Source organism: Mustela lutreola, chromosome 10 (genome assembly GCF_030435805.1).
Source record: "Mustela lutreola isolate mMusLut2 chromosome 10, mMusLut2.pri, whole genome shotgun sequence".
NCBI classification, from domain to species: domain Eukaryota; kingdom Metazoa; phylum Chordata; class Mammalia; order Carnivora; family Mustelidae; genus Mustela; species Mustela lutreola.
The window spans coordinates 19,866,235-19,888,694 of NC_081299.1; the positions used below are offsets into that span (position 1 = coordinate 19,866,235).

Genomic DNA, 22,460 nt, shown 5'->3' on the forward strand with positions numbered 1-22,460 from the left:
GGTGATGGAATTTCTGATGTGGAAGGACTGCTGAGCAGCAGAGCTGGGCCTGCCAGTCAGTCTCTCCCCCCTCTTCCTCACCAGAGGAGCAGAGGAACTTTGAGGAACTTGGCTTCTCTGGAGCCACCCACTCTGCTTTAAATTCCTCGTCTGCCCAGGCTCCCTCCCTCCTCCCAAGGCAGCCATCTCCTGCTGCTAGGCTCCGTTCCCCCTCCTGCTACATCCTTTTCATTCCCCCACCCCCAACTCCTACACAATCCCTGTCCCAAACCATTTCCTGCAGTTTCCCATCTGATCAGTTTCTTAGGAAGGATAATTATCTATGGAGGGAGGAGGCGGAGAATTCCCAGAGCCAAGAACACTGAGAGAAACTTCATCTAGTGCATTTTCCACCTGCTAGGAGAGCCTGCACCCTCAACACAGGCCAGCCGTGATCAGGCTCCAACACAAAACCTCTCTGGCTCCTGTCACTACAAGACAGAGTCCACACTCCTCTATGTTGAGTCACAGGCCTTCCTGATCTTTCCCAATTTAGGTTCAGGGCTCGTCACCACTACAGTTTAAGTGGCAGTGCCAGAACCAAGACCCGTCTGCCACCAGGGCCCACGCCACACTGTGCCGCCTTCCTGAGCCACTTCAGCCTGCACCGTGGCTGTTCACACGTCTATCTCCGGCACACGACTGTCTGCACCATGGGGCTGGGGGGGTGGGGGAGTTCCTGCCAGCACAGCTGTGCTGGCACACAGCAGGTGCTCAGAGACCAGTTGAAGGGAAGCCGGGGTGCCCATGGGCAGCCCTCACCTGCAGAGGGAATGACGAGGGCTGGTCCCGAGGGAATGGTGGGGAAAAGGAGACCCACTGATACCATTACACAAGGGATTAGGGGTTCAGGAGACCTGAACCAACCCCAGCTCTGTCGCCATGTGGCCTGTGGGCAAGTCATTTCCTCTCTGGTCTTTTGCTTCCTCCTCTGTGCAATGAGGGGGTTGGGCCAGCTCTATCGCCGCCCAGCAAGCCCTGGCCAGCCTTACTGCCAGGTGCTCTCCATGGCACTGTCGGTGACCCTCCCCAGGTCAGCACGCCAGGCCCCATTGCTGTAAGAGCCAAGCCTCTTGATCCCCAAAACCCTTCTCTTTCTCCATCTTAACCACCTGGATTCCTTCCTTGGTCCCTAGCATCCTTCCCAATAATAAAGTCTGATTCTCTGATTCGAGGCCTGGCAGCCCCCCAGAGGTCACGTGGGAGCCCAAGATTCAGCAGGGAACAGGCATGTCAGAGCCCTGGTACTTGGCCACAGCAAGGCGTGCACTAGACAGGTCTGGTGACCGCCTGCCGCAGGCACTAGGGTGGGGCGGGGGAGGGGGAGGCAGGAGTCCCAGCAGAGCCTGGCGTCCACTCAGCCCCTCCCTTCCACCTGTGCCCTCATCCCCTCCTGCCCTGCTCCTGCTCCCTGGTACCCCTCCGTGGGGAACGGCTCTCCCAGGTTGGAGCTTCCGTCCCACTGCCGGCCCAGCCACAGGTGCCTGCTTGGAAGCTTTGCACCTGTTGCTCTCACAGACCTGGGCCGAGTGGCTGTGGGCCAGGGACCGGCTCTGCTCAGCTCACTGAAGCCAGTGCCAAGCCAGAGCCAACTCCCCATCTCTGACTCCCAGGCTCCTCTGCTCATCCCTCCCCGGGTCAGGCCATGTCACCCTAATCAAAAGCCTTCAATGGCACCACATAGCACCTAGAATCCAACCCAAGGCCAACCCAAGCGGATCTGACTCCTGCCCTCCTTTCCACTCTCACACCATACCTCCCTTCCCCACCCCCCTACTCCAGGTTCCTCAGACATGCCCTCCCCGGGGGCCCCAGTCTTTGAAAGACAAGCTCCTTCTTGTCATTTGCTCAGCTCAGAAGACTCCTCCTTACAGATGCCTACGCTGACCATCCAAAGGAGCACATCTCTCTCATATTTATTTTCTCCAGGATACTTATCACTGCCTGACACTGTTGTGTCCACTGCCCAACACCCCACACTGGCCTGCGAGCCCCCTGACTCCAGGAGCCTCCTTGTCTTGCTCCGGGCTGTGTCCTCAGCACCCAGAAGAGTGACTGATGTGGGAGGAGGGGGGCGCTACACATCAGACTCGGTGGCCGGGGAGGCCTATCTGAAGAGATAACCTCTGATCCAGGGCTTGGACAGGGAGCAGGGCTGCGGCAGTGTTCCAGGAGGGAGAGAGCAAGTGCAGGGGTCCTGAGTGGGGGACAGGCCTGGCAAGCCCCATGCACCTGAGAAACCCAGGCTGGCTGGTGTGAGCGAGGCAGGGGAGGGACAGCAGGCAGTAAAGTCGAGATGGGTGTAGCCACACCTCTCTGGAATTTTATTTCATCCCAAATTTATCGGGAAGCACTTGAAAGGTTTGAAGCAGTGGAAGGCTCAGCTCTGGTTTACACTTCTGAACAATCCTGCTGGCTATTTCGTGGAGAGCTAAATACAGGTAGAGGGGAGTTGCAGCCAGGAGCCCACCCAGGAGGCCACTGGAGTCACCTGGTTAGAGACCTCAGGGCTTGAGCAGGAGGAGCAGACAGAGAAATGGAGTGCAGGGCAATGGAGTGGCCATGCTTTCCAGCAGCTTGAGGAGCTCTCTGCTGGAGTCCTAGCCCACCCACCCAGACTTATTTCTCACTGACACCCAACTCAGACACTGGCTAGACCCTCATCTCCCCCTCCTCTGGCCGCCCACCCACTTGCGCCCACTGCTCAGAGCTTCAGCTGGTGCTGCGACTGTCACCTGATTCACCCTCCCCTTGTCTAGGTCTTGTGAAGACACCTGCACAAAGGCCTCTGCTCTGTCCTCATTCTGGCCACATCCCTCCTCTCCCTGAAGTCCTTCCAGGCTTTGAGGCAGTGGCACAGCAATCGCTGGGCACTTTTATTCCCTGAGGTGGCTCTAAAGCCGGCTAAAGGCACACCCCAGGACTCGTACTCTTGAGGGCAGCCATGACACTCGGACAGCAATGTACCCCGCAGAGCCCTGAGCACAAGGCCAGGCACTGGGGAGTTCCTGGACAACACAGCTCCCTCGTGGCCACCACACCCAGCCACACCAGCCACACCCAGCACCTGGTGCCCACAGCCCTGCAGGGAGGCTTGGCTTCTCTGCCCCGCAACACAGGTGGGTGACTGGGGCTGTGGTGAAAAATGCCCCAGTGGGTTTCACAAGCAAAGGTCAATGGCTCTGCATTACCTATGGTTCTGCGTTAATCCCATCTCTGAGCCCTGCTCCAGCTCCACCCACCCTGCCAGCCAACTCCTGCTTAACCTTCAAGGCTCAGCAGCAAGCACTGGGAAGCCCTCTCTGAGCCACCCCCACCTGTCCCCTCCCGTGCACCCATAGCCTGCAGGGCCCTGCGGCGGTTTCTCACAGTGTGTCACACGTGCCTCCTTACGTGTCAGTCTCTCCTGGGAGGCTGGGATTATCTTCATCCGTCTGCCCATCTCTGGCATGGCACTCACGAGGCACAGATCGGTATTTGTTGGATGTGTTTCCCCCTCCCAGCTGAGGACAACACTCAGACACTCAGTGCAGGGCCCATCTGCATGCCCATGCCGGTCTTGGTGACAGTCACCAATGGCCTCTGGCTCTCATGCCTAAAACCATCTTCCAGTCATTTGTGTTTCCTCTTCCCTTGAGGCTACAGGCACAGAGGCAACTCCCATTTCTGAGTGCTTAGGATGCACCTGGAGCTTAACACACGTTCCCCGCTGCAGTGGAGAAACTGAGGCTCAGCCAGGGTAGTGGAGTTACAAAGCGGCAGAACCTTCTGTCCTTCATACTGGCACAGTTCACCTGGTATCACAGCGGGGCCTATTTTAAACACCATCATCTGCTCTGCAAAATTTCGTGCTTTTAGAGCTACACATCAAGTTGTCATACAGAATCGTGCTTTGCTCATTAAATGTTTCAAGTGATAAGTCTTGCTACTACAGCTAGATGGTGAAATGACTGTCATGTAGGAGAAACGGCACAGGACTCGGAATGAGAAGCCCTGGGTCTGGCTCCAGCTGTGTCACAGTCGGGCTTTAGGCTCCTAGGCGGAGTCGCCCGACCTCTGGGGACCTCAGTTTCCGCACCCGTAAAAAGGAGAACAGCAACTCCCCAGAAGGTTTCCTGACGCATGCTGGAAAGTGCTCTAGCACCCTAGGAGTGTACTCATTAAAAAAGGATAAATATTATTTACCCAGAGCCGTCTCACCCCTGTGCTGAGCGCAGAGCTGGACACACAGCAGGGCATTAGTAAGTCTCGCTAAGTGATTATTCAGTTGCTGGGAGATTCAGGAGTCGGAGATAACAAGCCAGTATTTCTCTTCCCCCTGATCCTAGAGGGATTCCTGAGTGCCTCCATTTATCATGTGTCTGGAACATGTCAAATTCTGTGACAACCCTCTTATGAGGGTACTCTCCCCAAATCCTTCCAACATTGCTGCCAGGTGTTACACCATGTTGCAGGGGATCAAATTGAGACAAGAAAAGAGGGAAAGTGACTTGCCCAAAGTCACGGTGCCACAGGGTGGTAGAGCAGAGATTTGAACCCAAGTCTGTGGCCCGGCCTGTGTTCCTAATCACCACATTTCCAAAGGGAGCTGCTCTGGGGCACTCTGTAATTCAAAGGTCCTGCCCCAAGTAGAACCTTCTGGCTGTGCCCAGTGAGACCCGTTTCACTCAAGTGTCTCATCTAATTCCTACTTATTCTTCAAGGGTTAGTCCAACAGTCACTCTGTCACTCCCACAAAACTCCCCTCCCCCGACCATCACAGGTGGTAGGTCTTTCTGCCTCTTCTAAACCCTCGTAGAAATCCACCTGCACCTCAAATCACTCCCATCTGCTACTGCCTAACTGGGCTGTGCCCATCTGGCATTCCTCAGACCTACCCCTGAGCTCCTCAAAAGAAGTGGTTCTCGTGCACCTTTGCTTGGTCCACCTGCTAGACCGCCGGCCCCCCCTCCTCCTAGGAGTTTTAACAGGAGTCTTGGGCTGTGCTCGGTGAGGTGATCTGGCTCCGCCTCAAGCAGGCATCCCGCCTGCTTGGTACAGCATCCAGATTCCCGCAGGCCCTGGCCCAGGACCCAACAGATAAGATCTTGATGCCCTGCCTAGTTTGATGGCAAAGATGCTATAAAAAGCACAACACCCAGGCTCGACACTGGCTTGTGACAGAGTCTAAAGCCTTGCACTTGGTTCCCCTGCAAGGGGCTGTACCGCCAAAGGCCACATGGCTTCCCTGCCAGGAACAGCTCTCAGATACTCCAGCAGGAGGCTGCCCTTCTTAGGCTTCAAGGACCCATCAGAGTTACCAATGCTTAGAAACCAACATCCAGGACAAAGGCCACAACCACTCCTATTGATCCAGCTCCTACTGCCCCGAGACCCCTGGGTTATTAGTAATGAGAGCAAGGGAACCCCTTCCTCTGCCACTAAACTCCCGTGTGGCTCTGGGAACATCCACTCTGGACATCCACTCTGGGCCTCAGCTGGGAAATGAGGGGATGACATCAAAACATCTCCATCTCCCCTCTGGGCCCTGGGGCCCCAAGTTACCATAAGGTTCTTTCTACCACTAGTATTCTGCAGGTAGAAAAATATTCTCTACTCTCACACCCAGAAACAGGGGGAGAGCAAAGCATCCTCAGTCCGGAGAACAGCAGAGGCCAATCAGGGCTGCCCAGCACTGTGCCCTCAAAGCCTGTCCCCTCCAGAGGCAATCCCTTGTTTCTGCTGCCTCAAAGATAGCTGCTTCCCGTAGCAGAGACTCAGAGGTGTGGCTGGGCCCTATCCACTTTAGGAAAAACGGGGAGAGGCCTGAATTACCTTCTGGGGTGTGGACTCACCACAGAAACCCAGCAGACCCTGCTGGGGCAGAAGGAGCCCAGCACCTTCCCTGCCTGATAGGAGGGCACAGCAGGAGGAGTCGGCTGCATCTACTTTGATTCCCAGTCCAGAAAAGCTTTTCTCTACTCTACAGGGTCAATCTCCTTTTCCTTTTCCCAGGACACAGCTTACTCATTCTGACGGGGTTCGTTTTTCTCACCCAGGATGAGTTCCGCCACTCATCCCAGGTTTCAGTATTACACTTCACCCAAGGGGAGTCTTTTACCTTCCTTCAGATTTTCATAGCACAAAGTGCCAAAGCTCTTCAACTCTTTGGGGCCACAGACCCCTCAGAAAATCTGTGGCTAGCACTGCTCTCTCTGATAAAAACACACACATACAATGTCTGCAGACTATTTTGGGGGGTCCTCAAGACCCCTGAACTCCACCATGGATTCAGAAAGACCCTGAGGGACACCTAGCTGGCTCAGCTGGTGAAGCCTGCGACTCTTGTTGTGAGCTCGAGCCTCACACTGGGTGTAGAGCTCACTTAAAAAAAAAAAAAAAAGATTCTTAGAAACCTAGATCCTAAAAGAAAAGCAGGTCATCCAGTCCTGTCTCCCACCCAAGCCTGATTCCCTTCCAAAAGCAAGCCTTACTGGTGGGCCGCTCAGTCCATTAAGCATCTGCCTCTGTCCCAGGTCATGGATCCCAAGGTTCTGGGATTGAATCCCACATCGATATCCTTCCTCAGCAAGGAGCCTGCTTCTCCCTCTGCCTGCCTCTCCCTGCTTGTGTGTTCTCTCCCTCTCTCCCTTTCTCTCTCTCTGACAAATAAATAAATAAACTCTTAAAAAAAAAAAGTCTTATCAGACAATCTTCCTCTTCTCCACCTGGCCCACTCCTCAGGACTACTCCTTTAGGAAACCTTCCCTCATCTCTCCTGCTCCAATCCAACGCCCATCATCCCAGCCCGAGCCACACACTTTCCCACCTGTGCTTCCTCCTTTCTGTCCGTTGTCTTACTTCCCTTCCACTGCGACAGAGCTGGCTCTCTGCGAACCTGTTCGTTTAATCCCATAACCCTGAGCTGGAGCTGGAGCGGACCATGACCCTGTGTTTGAGAATTCTGTGCTCTGAAGCCAGGGCTAACAACAGGAGTGGCCCATCTACCAAAGGGTCTCAGTCGGCCCTGGGCCTCAGCAGAGTAGGGGCTCCTCTGGGATGACTGCCTTTCCTGCTGGAAAGTCCCAGAGAGGCCCTTCAACAACTGAAATCGACAGATAGGAAAATTAAGGCCCAGAGAGGCAAAATGACTTACTCTAGGTCGATATGCAAGAAAGAGGCAGAGCTTGGACTAGGACCCAGGTCCCAGCCTAGATCTCTTTTCCTTTACACAAATGGTTTTATGAAAACCAAATCTTTCCTCCTACTCCCACGCTCATATACAAAGAGAGAATTTATGAAAAGCAGCACTGAGAGCGTTAACTCTGGGGAGTTATGACCAGCTGGGTTATCAGAGAAGTGAGGAGGGGAACTTTTACTTTTTACCTTAATACCCTTCTGTACTGTTTTCTTTCTTTTTGTTTCGTTTGGACCAGAAACACGTTTTATTTATTCATATTTTCAAAATAAATCTGCCACAGAAAGGAGATTCTGGCCCCGGCCCACTCCCAACACACATAAAAACAAAGAGAAGCCACACGTCAACCTGTCCGGGCACAACCATAAATTAGTGAGATTGCCTTCTCGGTGTGGTTTATGGCCACTGGTCTCATTCATTCACAGTCACGGTGCAGTGATGGCTTGAAGAATCTTCCCGGGGAAAGTTTAATTCAATTAGGGCTCTTGGCAGCTCCCAGAGGAAGCTCTGGTATCTTGCTTTTACTTACACAAATTGAGGGCAGACCAAACAGACCCAGACTTTCCCAGGGAGACCCCACCCAACCCAGAGAGGATGCCCTTAGAGACCCTCCATTAGAGCCAAGCCCAGGGAGGTGGCCAGAGAGGGAGGTGGCCTTGGCAGCACGGCTCATACACGGGCTGATCCAAGCACTCTGAGTGTGACTTTTGGAGCTCAGCTAAATTCCTGGCCTGGCCTCCAGTCTGGTGACTAGCCTCTCCAACCCTTGCTCTCCTTCCTCTCGGAGCCATCAAACTCGTTTCCTGTCTGCCCCATGCTTCACATGGACCCCATCTCCACATGGAAGGCAGTCCCGCACTCCTTCAATCCCCGGATACTCAGCTCTTAACTCTGCGCCAGGCACACAGAAGGAAGCAAACAAAGGCCCTGTCCTCAAGGGCTGACATGCTTGTGGGAATTGTGTGCTAAGAATAACTCTCTTGGTCCTGCATGGTTATCTCATTCCTCTCCATCCTTCAAGACTGGCTCAAGTTCCACTTCCCCTGAGAAGCCTCCCCTACTCACCCCTGCCCTCAGGGACCGCCATTCCCTGAACTCTGCAGCCGGGAGTCTGCCCATCCCCTCTGTGTGAAACACACCATCTTCTCCTAAGCACACCCAAAGCTCCTAACCAGCAGGGCTGGGGGTTTCACTCTTCTTGGTTCCCTGATGGGCCACAAGCTAAATGCCTGGTGGCTGATTTCGACTGACTTGCCTCTTGGATCCCAGCTTGATGAGACAAATTAATTAGCTGCTCTCGGTCCTGGCTGACCAATACAAAGAAAGCGCTTGTAAGCTTTGCCTGCCACACGGCGAGTGTGTTAAGTGTTGTTAGCTATTCATTTTGGTGAGATTGTGGACACACAGCTGTGATGTCACCTCTCTGCCTGCGGTGGCCTGGTCACCAACAGTCTGAGTACTGAGGAAGGGCCAGACTGAATTAATGTCCCCCCAAGGGACTGGAAAGGGGGCCTGGGGAGGAGCAGGATTTCTCATCCTGAACCTTGCTCCAAGCTGCTTAAGGACGTATCTTTTCAGAAAAGAACTTGCTGGGGGTGATGTCGGGAACTCCAAATTCTCAGCAAGTCAGTATCAGAAGTCAGGGGTCAGGTCTGCCCTAACAGACCCCCGAACTGGCCCCATAAGTTAGACGAGCTTTGGGGGAAGAAAATGAAGTCAGCAGGATCCCAAATAAGGGAGAGAGCCCACTGCTCTGGGCCCGACTCAAAACTTAGTTCAGTTAAAATTAGATTAGCCTATAAGATTAAAAATACCCACACATAATCACGGGCTGCCTAAAAGTATGAGTTGATGTTTATCGGCATCTAAAGACATGGTCTGGCTCAGGGCGGTGTGTGCAGACAACCTTGGGGAGACATGTCTGACTCAGATGTTTGCAGGGGGTGTGAATGCTGCAAAATGAGGCCCACACAGGCGATGGATGACTCAGGAATAATCCAGGTCCTGGGTTTGCTGAGTGAGCCTTCTCTCCCCACCATGGAAAGAAAGAAAGGGGGCAGGGGAGGAGAGGGCGGAAGGAGGCAGGCCAGCCAGCTCCGTCCAGGCTGGCATTCCCAAAGGGAGTCTGGGGCCCCTCCACTCCAGTTCCCGGCCTCTCCTGTGTTTCTCAATGCCAACACCTCAGAGAAGGACGATTTAATTCATAGTGGAACTTGGGGGGAGAGGAGGTCACAGTTTTTTCCTAAACCCAAGAAATGATCCACACAGAGCCGTTAAGACTTGAAATAGTAAAACCGTAAAACTTTCTTGTTCAAAATGATTATGGGAAAAATAAAACTTATGAATTGAAAGGGAGCCGGGGCACAATGAGGAACACGGGCTCTGGAGTCGGAAAGATGTGGGCTTAAATCCCAATCTAGCTGTGCAAGTACCCGACAAAGCTTCTGAAATAGGAGCTCAATAAGCAGCAGCTAAGGTAATTTGCAAAATTTGACAAAACTACTACAGGTAATCCCTAACAGGAGCTCAGAGAGGTTGTGCCTTTCCTAAGGGCACACAGCTCAGCAAAGAACTAAGACCAGATCTCAAGTTTCTTGACTTCCTCATTCCTGCCCATTCAGCATGTTTTTGGTTGTAGTTCACTTCTCTGCCTCTCCTTTCTCCTCCGGGAGGGCCTACAACACTTTAAGGAAAAGGAAAAGCCCTCTATTGCAAAGGTTTGCTGTTCCATTGAGCGAATGACAGGCCCTGAGAATGACAGGCCCCTCACACTCTTCGTTAGCTCTAGTTGCTGATCTGGCCTGGGCTCCAGACCACCCCAGACTGCCCTGCTCCTTCAGCTCTCCCTCCTACTGGGGGAGCTGGTGTCCCTTCTGACAACCACTCCAGTTACCAATGTGGATGTGCCTAGTCACTTACTCTCATCAAAACCCCTTTGGATCTCTGGTCTCCCTTGATCTTTATAAGGACACAGCATGTCAGCCAGGAAGGAAAGAGGATGGGGTCCTGGGTTAGAAGTCCAGAATTGCGTCCTTTGGCACTTACTTGCTATGTGACCTTGGGTTCTTTAGATGTACAATGGGCACATCAACCACCTGCTAACCCACTGAGACGATCAGAATTAACTACTACATACGTAAGTGCTTTGGAAACCAGTTACAGTAGTAATGATAGTTACTACTAGATTCTGCCTGCCTTCTAGGGCTAAAGAAATTTGTGCCATCTGCTCCCAACACAGAGGTTGCCTCTCAGGGGATCCTGCTGAGCCCTGAGCACCCTCTCTGCCAAGAGGCAGAAGAGCCCCTCCTGGCTCTTTCACTGGCACTCCCCTGCCCAAGGTGGGAAGAAATGAGCTCTAGTCAGACCACAAAGAGGGCACCTCCAAAGAGAGGACAGGGAGGTCACTACCAGAGGACCAGGCACAGGCCCAGCCTTTATCTATGCAACTCATGGAGACAGGGGATAGGCCCAAAGCTAGGCACTGAACCCCTTTCTCAGGACAGAGAGAGGGCTCCCACCATTGACATCCGCCGCATCCCAAGAGGGAGTCCAAGCGCAGGAGGCTGGGCTCCAACTCCGCAGAAGGCCATGTATGCCTCTGCCCCGGGTCTGTGAGGGGCAGGAGAGACAGGTGCACTCCTCTGGGGGTTATGCCAAGACTCAAACAGAAAAGAAACAGCAATTCAGCATCATGGAGGATAACCTCTATGAGCTGTTTCCTCATCTGAAAAACAGAGATAGCCTTTTATTTCATATGATTTTAGTAGGAATTAAATGAGATCACTTTTATAAAGTGCCTGACACTACTCTGTAGATACTCAATAAATGGTAATTCTGATTAAAACACAAACACACCCAACAGAAGAGATGTCACAGGGCAGGCTAGGCCTCGTGCCAAAATTGTGGATAAACAATAAGGGAAACGGGTTCAGGGGGAGAAGCCAGAGCAACTGCTGTGGGCTGGAGTGGGCTGGGAAGACCGCCCAGAGGGGTGGAGTCTGAACAGGCCCTAGAAGCAGCCTGAATAGCGGGGCACAGTGCTGGGCACTCCCAAGGGTGTCCTCTACACCCGTCTTAGAAGGAAGGTAGAGATGGCATCATCACTACCAATGAGGCAAATCGGGTCCAGAGAAACAAGGCACCTGGCACGGACACTGGTACTGTGGGGCAGGGGCAGAAGCCCAGGAGTTCTGACCATGTCTTTGCTTTCCCAGAGCTGGAGGAGCTGGGTAGGAATGAGAAGAGAGGCATGCCTCGTGGGAGCTCTGCGGAATGAAGTCCAACGTGACTGCAACGTGACCAGTCAGGAGCCCTCCAAGAGCCCGGATGCTTCTGGAGACACATGTCCTACCTGAAGGCTTCCTCCCAGCCCCTGGCTGACCCTCTCCTCCCATCGTCCTGCAGTCAGCTCTCTGCCCAAAGAGGAAAAAGTCGCCCCTTTCTTTTTAGAGAAGGCTGTCTGGGCTTCTTGAGACAATTTCAACATGACCTTTAAAGTTGTTCCTCTCTCCTTCTCAGAAGTGGGAGAGGTGAGTTCTTGTCTTATTTTACAGGAAGCCAGTTGCTGGGGCTGATAGCCATGCTTGTGAAGTGGGAGGCAGTGACCCCCACCCCCACCTCCCCTACTTACAGACCTGTTTAAGGAGGAAATGACAGGATATGCCTTGCAAAGACCAAAACAAAACAAAAGCTATAAGACATGAAGAGACAAAGGAAGGCTTTTTTGTCTCTGGTCAGGAGACAAGAAGAATACCTGCTTTATGGGCTCGCGAGCCTCTGCCAGGAGTTCCAGATCAGGGATATGGGCAAACAAACACAGGGGGTACCAGTGGCAGGCCAGGTTACAGCTGGGCTCTCCCTTGGAACAAGCACTAGAGTGGCAGTTGGGTGAACTGGGGACAAAGCGGAATTCATGCAGGGCCCAAATCACAAGGTGGGGGCGTGGGGAAGCAAACCTAACCTAAGGCTTGGGGTCACGCTCACAGGTCTCCCAACAGTCTAAACCCCCCTCCTCCCACCAGCCCCTCCCTGTCAAAGACAAGGCAAGAATCCCTGACCATCAGAGCAAGCAAAAAGGCCCAGAGCAGGGCCTCATGTCACCCATGGAGCCAGTCAGCAGAGAACCCAGAAGCATTCCTCTAGAACTTCAGCCTCCCACAGCCATCTCTGACGGGGCCAACCTAAGGCTCCGCTCACTGATGAGGACAGGAAGGCGAACTGCACACAGCACTTTCTATTCTTAACGGAGGGGCACCTTACAAGGCAAGCAGCTGCCAGACGTGACAGAATGAGGGCTCCGACTCGGTTCCTACCCACACAGAGGCGCTGAGGGAGTAGGCAAGACCCCAGAATGAACTCCTAGATTCCTGGATATCTGAGCGTGCACAGGGAGCATGGCCTCAGCCCCAAGACCTGTCCCCAAAGTCAGTTGGTGCTCTCTCCCCTCCCCCCTCTAGAACCTGCCCTGGAGGCAGCTAAAGTGAAAGAACAAAATCGGTAGGACACACCCAACACACCGAAACCTTAAGGAAGGACGCCCTGTGGCAGCCTAGGGTTGAGAGATTTGTAATCTTCCAGCTTCAGACGAAGACTGTATGTGGGAGGCTGAGATAGAGATGCATTTGCCATTGGTGCTTCAAATCCCAACAGGTGTGGACGCCGGGGTGCCTCAGTCGGTTAAGCTTCGGCCTTCGGCTCAGGTCATTATCGCAGGGTGCTGGGATGAGCCCCGCATCAGGCTCCCTGCTCAGTGGGGAGCCTACATGCGTGCACGGGCTCTCTAATAAACAAAATAAAGTAAGTCCCAACAGGGGCAGCTGTCACTACTGAGTACTTCCAGTAGGTATAAAGACAGCTTCATTTGTGTTAACTGGGGTCACTGTCACATCGGCAGCACTCTAAGTACTATTATTCCCCCCATTTTATACCTGAGGAAGCAGAGGCTCAGAAAGGCTCAGTGGCAGAGCAGAGGTGCCTGCATCTAACCTCAGTTCTCCACTGCAAAGGTAAAGGAAGAAATGGTCGTTCACTTTTGCCACCTGAACAGGGACCTTGGGATCTTTTGGTTGTAATTCTCTTCCCCAGAAGAGCCAGATGCTAGGGCTCCTCTGTTTTCCGAATGCCCTTCCAAGCCAGAGACACCAGCTTTTGGAACTGCAAACGTTCTCAGACATCATATCCAGTCTCCTCATTTTACAATGGGAAAACTGAGGCCCAAGGCTGAGTGACTTGCCAGGGTTACCTGAGTCAGTGGAATGAATGGCAGAAATGTCAGACCTGGAAGGGGCCAAAGATCAGCTGACAGGTGGGGAGGCGTGACTGGGCCAAGGTCACAGAGGGAGATGGGATGAGAAGCCAAGTTTCCTAACTTCTAGACTGATGGCCTGGCCATGCCACCCTCTCTGTTCTCCAGCTGCTCAGGGTCCCTGGTACGGGTTCTGATGGGGACAAAGCAGGCCAAGCCTGACCCCATTAGACACAGATATCAGGCCTTCAGGGACAAACTCCTTCCTCCCTGGAGTAGGATCTCTGTGGTCACACCAAGAGAAGACACTGAGACTTGTTGTGTGTGTACCAGCCCCCCAGTGCCCTAACACAATGCCGGGTATTGCTGGAAGGTCGAGGGAGTTGCAGAGAGAAGGACAATTTCTAGACAGTGACCGTGAGGTCTCTTCCAGGTCTCATATAGGCAAATGACACATCATGGTCACTAGTTTCTTACAAAAAAAAAAAAAAAAAACAAGACACAGTTTTCATGATTCAATTGGTAATGGTCAAATTTAGAGATTCTTGCCAGTCTCACAGCTGGGCAAGACCTGCAGAAAAAGGCCCCAGCTGGTTCAAGGTCATGTTGCTGTCCGAATCAGTACACATAGCTCCCCTTGCCCAGTCCTTGATTTTTACCAGGAAGCTGGCTGCCATCAGGATACAGGTACGTGGAGCTGGTAGTCCAGCTCCATGCACAAGCCCTCCTACTGTCACAGCACCAAAGCTCCATGCCAGCAACTGGCTCTGTCAAAACAGTGTCCTGCTGCGGCATGTCCCAGAGCCTGCCTCACACCAGCCTAGCATCACCACTCAGCTCCTGCATGTCCTTGGGAAAGCTGCAAAGCTTCCTACCAAGAGTCACAAACTCCCCAAACCCAAACCAGCAGAATCCCAGATCCTCATGTCTTCCACAGATAGGTGAGGCTAACAAAGCTAAGGCAGCTTTCAAAGCCGCCCCAGACACACTTCCAGAGACTTCTGGGCTATGCAGGCTCCGGGGAACTCCATCAATCACCCAGCAGAACAGAGTGTCCATGCCTAGCAGGGAGGAAGACCAGGGAGGGGAGGGAACAACTTTTCTGGTTCCTTCTCCCCACAAGAACATTTCAAAGTCTCTTTGGACCAGAATATCCTGAGCCCATCACCTGTCCCTCTCCCACTTGGTTGAGTAGCCAGCCAACGTGACTGGCCAGCCCATGCAGCACCTTGAGACACAGCGAGGTGCCAATGTGCAGGTGATTGGGGGGACCAGACCAAGCTTCAACCTCCTCCACTCCCCCCCCCACCTCCAAAACAGACTTCACAAACTTCCAGGGCCCCAGTCCCATACACTGTGTAAAGGATGGCATTCCTGGGCAGGAAACTGACTCAGGGGCTCCCGGCCAGCCTGGGCAGGCAAAGCTGACAGATAACATTCTGGGAATAAAGGAAGGTGATACTGTGGGGATCCCACAGGTCCAGCACACAGGTCCCCTACTATACTTAAACTCCTCAGACAGGCCAAGTAGATAAACACTCCATTCTGGAATGCCCTCCCATGAAGCATGTAATTGCCGCGGCTGCTGTTGACAGAGTCGACTGTGCCACTTGCTGGAAGACACTAGTCTGTCTCGTACACAGCTGGGTGCCTGGCTCCCCTTGGGGTCTGGCCCAGCCACAGGAGACCTGCAGGCCTGGAACCCTTGCTGGACGTACCTTGTATAAGAAGCATCCCATGCTCTAATCCTGCTTTCCCCCCTTGCACATAAGCTGACTCCAATCTTGGGAGCCCTCAGACCACAGAGCCCAAGTTTGAGAAAGACCAAGATGGCAGGACAGAGGCTGCCTACTTTACTGGAGTGGTCCACCCCTTTATTCCTGGGTAGTCTCAAGTGGTAAGGATGGGGCAAGAAGCTCACCAGTTTGGGCCACAGAAGTGTCCAGGTAACTGGACTTACCTATCTTCATGAGGCAGGCCAGCAGGATCCAGAGCGAGATCTCAAAGGGTGTGCGCACATGTGTGTAGTCGATGCCCAGGACCGGAAAGGCCTTTCGAGTCTTCATGCCATGTTCAGTGACGGAATGGTTAACAGGGCGGCTCTCGGGGGCGATCTCCGGTGGGGCGGTGGTGACATCCCCAATAGAGCGTTCCCGTGGGGGCTCTGAGCCTCGGATGGTGCTGGCCGTAGGGCTGGGCTGGAGGCCATGGCTCCTGAGAACAGGCAGCAGCCCCACCAAGGCTACCACAACCAGCAACGAAGGGAAGATTCGCGGGGGAGCGCGGCCGCAGATGCCAGACCACAGAAGCATCATGCTGATCCCTTGGTTCAGCAGGCCTTGACCCTTAGCAAAGTGAGAGTAAGACCTGGGACATAGGTAGCAAGGGGTCAGCAGGTGGAAGACAGACTAAGGCCGTCCCTAGGAAAAGTTCATGTTTTAGAGAGGTATTTACGTGGAAGCAGATCTCTGGGGGGTAGAAGGAGGCTGGGTTTGCAATGGAGAACTCCAAACTGGGGAAAGGGGCCAAGGACCCAGAAAGGACCACAGGAGTCCAATAGGTCTGGAACTCCAGGCCTGGGGGGGATGCGTGGGGGGGTGAGGGGGGGAGAAAGGGATTGCACCCTAGGGACAGAGGAAGGGACAGAAGAGGTTGGACCCCAGGCAAAGAAAAGGAAAGGGGAAAGCTGGGACCCTTGGCTGAGGAAAGTGACTGACGAGCCAGGACTCAGCTAAGGGAAGCGGCAGGGAGCCTGACCTAAGGGAAGGGGACCAAAGGAGGGGTGGGGGGTGGGAGCCAGCCCAGGAAAAGAAGAGAGGGGGCTGGGAGCCCAGCCTGCGAGGAAGGAGTGAAGCCGGAAAGGGGCCGGGAGTTTCCCCACCCAGAGAAGGGCCGGGGTGCAGGCGCGCCGGGCTTAAATTCCGGGGAAATGGAGGGAGGCGGAAGGCGGAGGTAGGCGGCCTGGCGGGAGGGTGCCTCGGCACGGGCTGGGGGCGGCTCGCGGTGGGCCGGCAGCAACACACCCCTCCTTGCGGCCCCGGCGCGGCGCTGCACTCCGCCCCGGCCCAGCTTCAGCTCCGCCGCGTCCAGCTCCAGCGACAATTGCAGCCCCAGCCCCTAACCCGGCGGCAGCGGCGGACTGATGCCTGGCTGAGCCCGGCACTGCTATTTATAGACACCAGCGAGCAGCCAGCGCAGCGGGCTAGAGGGACCTGTCAGCGCCCGCGCACCGCAGCGACCACTGTCGCCAAGGGAAGGAACTACGGGTAGGAAGAGGACGAGTCAGAAGTTAAAAAAAAAAAAAAAAAAAAAAAGGCGGGGCGGGGGGCGGGGAGGAGGATTGAATCCCCTGAGATTCTAACTAACACGGGTGGAATGCTTTACTATTTACAAAGCGCTTTCACTAGACACCAGCAGTCTCATGAAGAGCTCTCAAAGGATGTATTTTATCTTATGTATTTAGTTACTATATGACCTTGAACGAGTTACTTAACTTCTCTGTTCCCTAGTTTTCTTATCTGAACAGGGGACATAGTAGATGTGCCTATTTCGGAGCGATGCTATGATGACCAAATGAGATAATCTACCTAAAGGGTTTAGAATAGAGCCTGGCCAATAAAACCATTATTATGGTTCCAGTTTTGCAGATAAGAAAATAGGAGAATTCCTTAACTAGTGTATAGTTATAATAGTTTGCTAGAGCTGCCGTAACAAAATACCACAAACTGGGTGGTTTAAAGAACAATGTTCAACAACATTGAGTCTGGGTGGCTCAATGAGTTAAAGCCTCTGCCTTCCGCTCAGGTCATGATCCCAGGGTCCTGGGATCGAGCCCCACATCAGGCCCCCCGTTCAGCCTCTCCCTTTCCCACTCCCCCTGCTTGTGTTCCCTCTCTTGCTGTGTCTCTGTCAAATAAACAAAAGTTTTTATTAAAAAAAAAAAAGAGAGAGAAAGTGAGTAGGGTCATTAATATAGACATACCTGAGAGATACTGCAGATTCAGTTCTAGACCACTGCAAAATCACAATAAACCAAATCAGATCAATTTTTTTATTTCCCAGTGCATGTAAAAGTTATGTTTATACTAGAGTGTAGTCTGTTAAGTGTGCAATAGCATGATGTATAAAAAAAATTGTTCAATAAAAACAAAACAAAACACTGTCCATACCTTTTTTTTTTTTTTTTTTAAGTAAGCTCTATGCCCAGGCATAGGCTCTATGCCCAGGCTTGAACTCACAACCCTGAGATCAAGAGTCACATGCTCTACCAACTGAATCAGCCAGGCCCCCCTGTGCATACCTTTATTAAAAAACACTTTGTGGGGATGCCTGGTTGGCTCAGTCAGTTAAGCATCTGATTGATTTCACTTAGGTCATGATCTCAGGGTTGTGAGATTAAGCCCCGTGTTGGGCTCCATGGTCCCAGAACAGGGAGTCGGCTTCTGTCTCTCTCCCCCTCCCTCTTCTCTTCCCCCTGCTTGTGCATATGCTCTCTCAAATAAATAAATAATTCTTAATTTAAAAAAATACTTTATGGCTTTTTTGGCTTTCAGCTTAGAGGAGGTGAAGGTGCAGTTGTCTTCCATGGTCCCAAATCTGACACCAACCCCCCACCACCACCAATGCCATGTCACTTTGACCCCAATGAGATCAAAGTTGTATACCTGAGGTACACTGCTGGGGAAATCAATGCCACATCTGTCCTGACCCTGATCCGTCTTCCCCGGGTCTAGATCCAGAAAATGTTGCTGATGACATCACCAAGGCAACCTGTGACTGGAAAGGTCTGAGGATTACAGGGATACTGACCACTCAGAACAGACAGACCCAGACTGAAAAGATACTTTCACTCTTGGCCCTAATTATCAAAGCCCTCAAGGAACTGTCAAGAGACAGAAAGAAGAAAAACATTAAGCACAATGGAAATATCACTTTTTTTTAAAGATAAAGATTTTATTTATATGACAGAGAGAGATCACAAGTAGGCAGAGAGGCAAGCAGAGAGAGGAAAGCAGGCTCCCCGCTGAGCAGAGAGCCCAATGTGGGACTCCATCCCAGGACCCTGAGATCATGACCTGAGCAGAAGGCAGAGGCTCAACCCACTGAGCCATTCAGGCGCCCCTGGAAATATCACTTTTGATGAGATTGTCAAAATTGCTCAACAGGTGCTGCATGGATCTTTAGCCACAGAGCTCTCCAGAACCATTAAAGAATCCTGGGACAGCCCAGTCTGTGGGTTGCAATGTTCATGGCCACCACCCTCATGACATCATAGATGACATCAATAGAGGTACAGTGGAATGCCCAGCTAGTTAAGACTACAGAGGAAAATATTTTAATAAAGGATAATTTGGGGCACTTGGCTGGCTCAATCAGTAAAACATGTGACTCTTGATCTCAGGATTGTGAGTCTGAGCCCCAAGTTGGTTCCAGAGAAATCATCATGAAAGAAAGAGTCAATCAATGCAGCAAACGTCATGTTTTTTTTTTTTAAGTAAGTTTAATAACATATATTTTTTTTAAGAGGATCACTTGACAGACAACTCCACCCTCCCCTGTAGGAAAAAACCTTTATGGCTAAAAATGCTAACCATGATCTGAGTTTTCAGCAAGTTATATTCTTTTTGTTGGTAGAGGGTCTTGCTTCCATGTTAATAGCTGCTGACTGATCCGAGTGGTGGGTGCTGAAGGCTGCGGTGGCTGGGGCAATTTCTTAAAATAAGACAACCATGAAGTTTGCTGCATTTATTGACTCTTCCTTTCATGATGACTTCTCTGTTACCCACAGTAGAATTTCTTCTAAATTTGGAGTCAGTGTTCTCAAACTCTGCCGCTGCTTCATCAACTCAGTTTAACTAATATTCTACATCATTTGTTGTCATTTTGACAGTCTTCACAGCATCTTCACCAGTAGATTGCACTTTTTTACTCATCCATAAGAAGCAGCTCCTTATCCATTAAAGTTTTCTCATGAGCTCACAGCATTCCATCCTGTCTTCAGGCTCCGCTTCTCATTCTAGTTCTCTTGCTGTTAACACCCCATCTGCAGCTACATCCCCCACTAAAGTCTTGAAGACTCACAGTCATCCATGAGGGTGGGAATCAACTTCTTCCAAATTCCCATTAATGTTGATATTTGGACTCCCTCCCATGGATCGTGAATGTTCTTAATGACATTTAGAATGATGAATCCCTTCTAGAAGGTTTTCTTTTCTTTTTTTTTTAAAGATTTTATTTATTTATTTGACAGACAGAGATCACAAGTAGGCAGAGAGGCAGGCAGAGAGAGGAGGAAGCAGGCTCCCTGCTGAGCAGAGAGCCCGATGTGAGGCTCGATCCCAGGACCCTGGGATCATGACCTGAGCCGAAAGCAGAGGCTTTAACCCACTGAGCCACCCAGGTGCCCCTAGAAGGTTTTCAATTTACTTTGCCTGGTCCATCAGAGGAATTACCATCTAAAGCAACCATAGCCATATGAAATATAATTTTTAAATGAATTTCTTAAATAATAAGGCTTGAAAGTCAAAATTGTTCCCAGATTCATGGGCTGTAGAATGGATGTTGTATTAGCAGGCATGAGAACAACATTAATCCTGATATACATCTCCATCAGGGCTTAGGGATGACCAGTGCATTGTCAGGTAATGTTTTTGAAATGAATGTTTTTTCTGAGTGGTACATCTCAATAGTGGACTTAAAATATTCAGTAAACCAGGTTGTAAAGAGATGTGCCGACATCCAGGCTTTGTGGTTCCATTGATAGGGCACAGGCAGAATAGATTTGGCATTGTTTTGTCTATGGCCATACCACCCTGAACGCGCCCCATCTCGTCTGATCTCGGAAGCTAAGCAGGGTCGGGCCTGGTTAGTACTTGGATGGGAAATTTGGCATTGTTTTTAAGGAGTTTGGGAATGGAAATGAGCATTGGTTTTAACTTAAAATCACCAGCTGCTCTAGCCCCTAATGAGAGAGTCAGCCTGTCCTTTGAAGTTTTTTTATTTTTTTTAAGATTTTATTTATTTATTTGACAGAGAGAAATCATAAGTAGATGGAGAGGCAGGTAGAGAGAGAGGAAGGTAAGCAGGCTCCCTGCTGAGCAGAGAGCCCGATGCGGGACTCGATCCCAGGACCCTGAGATCATGACCTGAGCCGAAGGCAGCGGCTTAACCCACTGAGCCACCCAGGCGCCCTGTCCTTTGAAGTTTTGAAGCCAGGCATTGACTTCTCCTCTCGAGCTATGGAAGTCCTGGATTGCATCTTCTTCCAGTAGAAAGCTGTTTCATCTATGTTGAAAATCTGTTGTTTAGGATAGTCACCTGATCACTGATCACAGATCTGAGCCAGATATTCTGGAGAAATTTCTGCAGTTTCTACATCAGCACCTGCTGCTTCAGCTTCCCCTCACACTTTTATTTTATGGAGATGGCGTCTTTCCTTAAACCTCATGAACCAGCCTCTGCTAGCTTCAGACTTTCCTTCTGCAGCTTCCTCCCCTCTCTCAGCCTTTACAGAATTGAAGAGAGTGAGGGCCTTGCTCTGAATTAGGTTTTGCCTTCACCAGGAGTAGATTTGCTGCTGGTTTGATTGCTTACCCAGACCACTCAAACTTTCTCTACATCAGCAATAAGGTTGTTTCAGTTTCTTATCATTTGCGTGCTCACTGGAATACACTTTTTTTTTTTTTTTAAGATTTTATTTGTTTATTTGCCAGAGAGAGAGAACACGAGCAGGGGGAGCAGCAAGCAGAAGGAGAGGGAGAGGCAGGCTCCTCGATGAGCAGGGAGCCCCATGCTCCCTGGGACTCAACCCCAGGACCCTGGGATCATGACCTGAGCTGAAGGCAGCTGAGCCATCCAGGTATCCCCACTGGAATACACTTTTAATTTCCTTCTAGAACTTTTCCTTTGTGTTCACAATCTGGCTGACATGAGAGGCCTCGCTTGGCTTTCTATGTGACTTCTTCATTAAGCTTAATCATTTCTAGCTCAGTTGGTTAGATGTCTGGCTCTTGATTTTGGTTCCGGTCATGATCTCAGGGTTGTGAGATCAAGCTCTGAGTTGGGCTCTGCCTCTCTCCCCTTCCCTGTCCCTCCCCCCCCCCACCCCTTCTCTCCTTTCCCCACACCCAAAATGTAAACACTGTATCGCTCCCATCTCCATTTGGCTATAGGCAAATGGGACACACACACACACAGCTTTCACAGAGAACTTTCTGAGCCTCTGTTTAGACAGCTGCATACCCCATCCCCATTCTCCGCATAGCACACAACTTCATACATTCAGGCCCACAAATTTCCCCCCTAATTATTTATAAGACAATTTGAAAGTACAAAGATAACAAACAAAATTTTCACTTCTGAATTATCAACTGTTACAGTTTCTTGTATTTGTTTTCAACATACAATTATTTGTGATGGTTTTTTTTTTTTTTTTCCACAGATATATGTACCGTAAATCTTAAAAAGTCTCTTAGAACCTGTTTTGGCATCAACCTCTATATGAATGTAATGTACATCAACTTCTAGCAATGACAGGCAGCTTCTGCCATGAGTGTAAAGTATTATTTGGACACTTCAATACACATCTCTTCACTCTGCACTGCCTCCAGCTACGGCCAAAACCTGGGTGTACTTTCTGGACTGTCCGCATCATCTCTCCTCCCATTCTCCAAAATCCAGCCCAGTTAGGTTTTCACCCCCAAATGCTGTACCTAAACCCTCTTGTCAATGTCACTAATGGCCTCTACTGGAGAGGAGAAGTCTCTTCTACCCATCATAGGGTCTCCTGCTGGGGTCCTGTCAGTTAGACTAGCCAAAGACGATTAACAAGGAAAATGCAAAGAGAAGGGCACCTGGGTGGCTCAGTGGGTTAAGCCATTGCCTTTGGCTCAGGTCATGATCTTAGGGTCCTGGGATTGAGCCCCACATCAGGCTCTCTGCTCAGCAGGGAGCCTGCTTCCCCACCGCCCCCGCCTGCCTCTCTCCCTACTTGTGATCTCT

At 51.3% G+C, this 22,460-nt stretch overlaps 1 protein-coding gene and 1 pseudogene across 1 annotated transcript in view; one reads left to right on the forward strand and one right to left on the reverse strand.

Moving 5' to 3' along the window:
• SLC9A1 (solute carrier family 9 member A1) overlaps positions 1-16,592 on the reverse strand; it is a 49,157-nt gene extending 32,565 nt beyond the window's left edge. The window contains exon 1 of the mRNA XM_059136059.1: positions 15,421-16,592. Coding sequence (XP_058992042.1) covers positions 15,421-15,775 — 355 coding nt within the window. The 5' untranslated portion in view covers positions 15,776-16,592. The remainder of the gene's footprint in view (positions 1-15,420) is intronic.
• Positions 16,593-18,082: 1,490 nt separating this feature from the next.
• On the forward strand, positions 18,083-18,776 carry LOC131810265 (large ribosomal subunit protein uL11-like; annotated as a pseudogene).
• Positions 18,777-22,460: the final 3,684 nt, after the last annotated feature.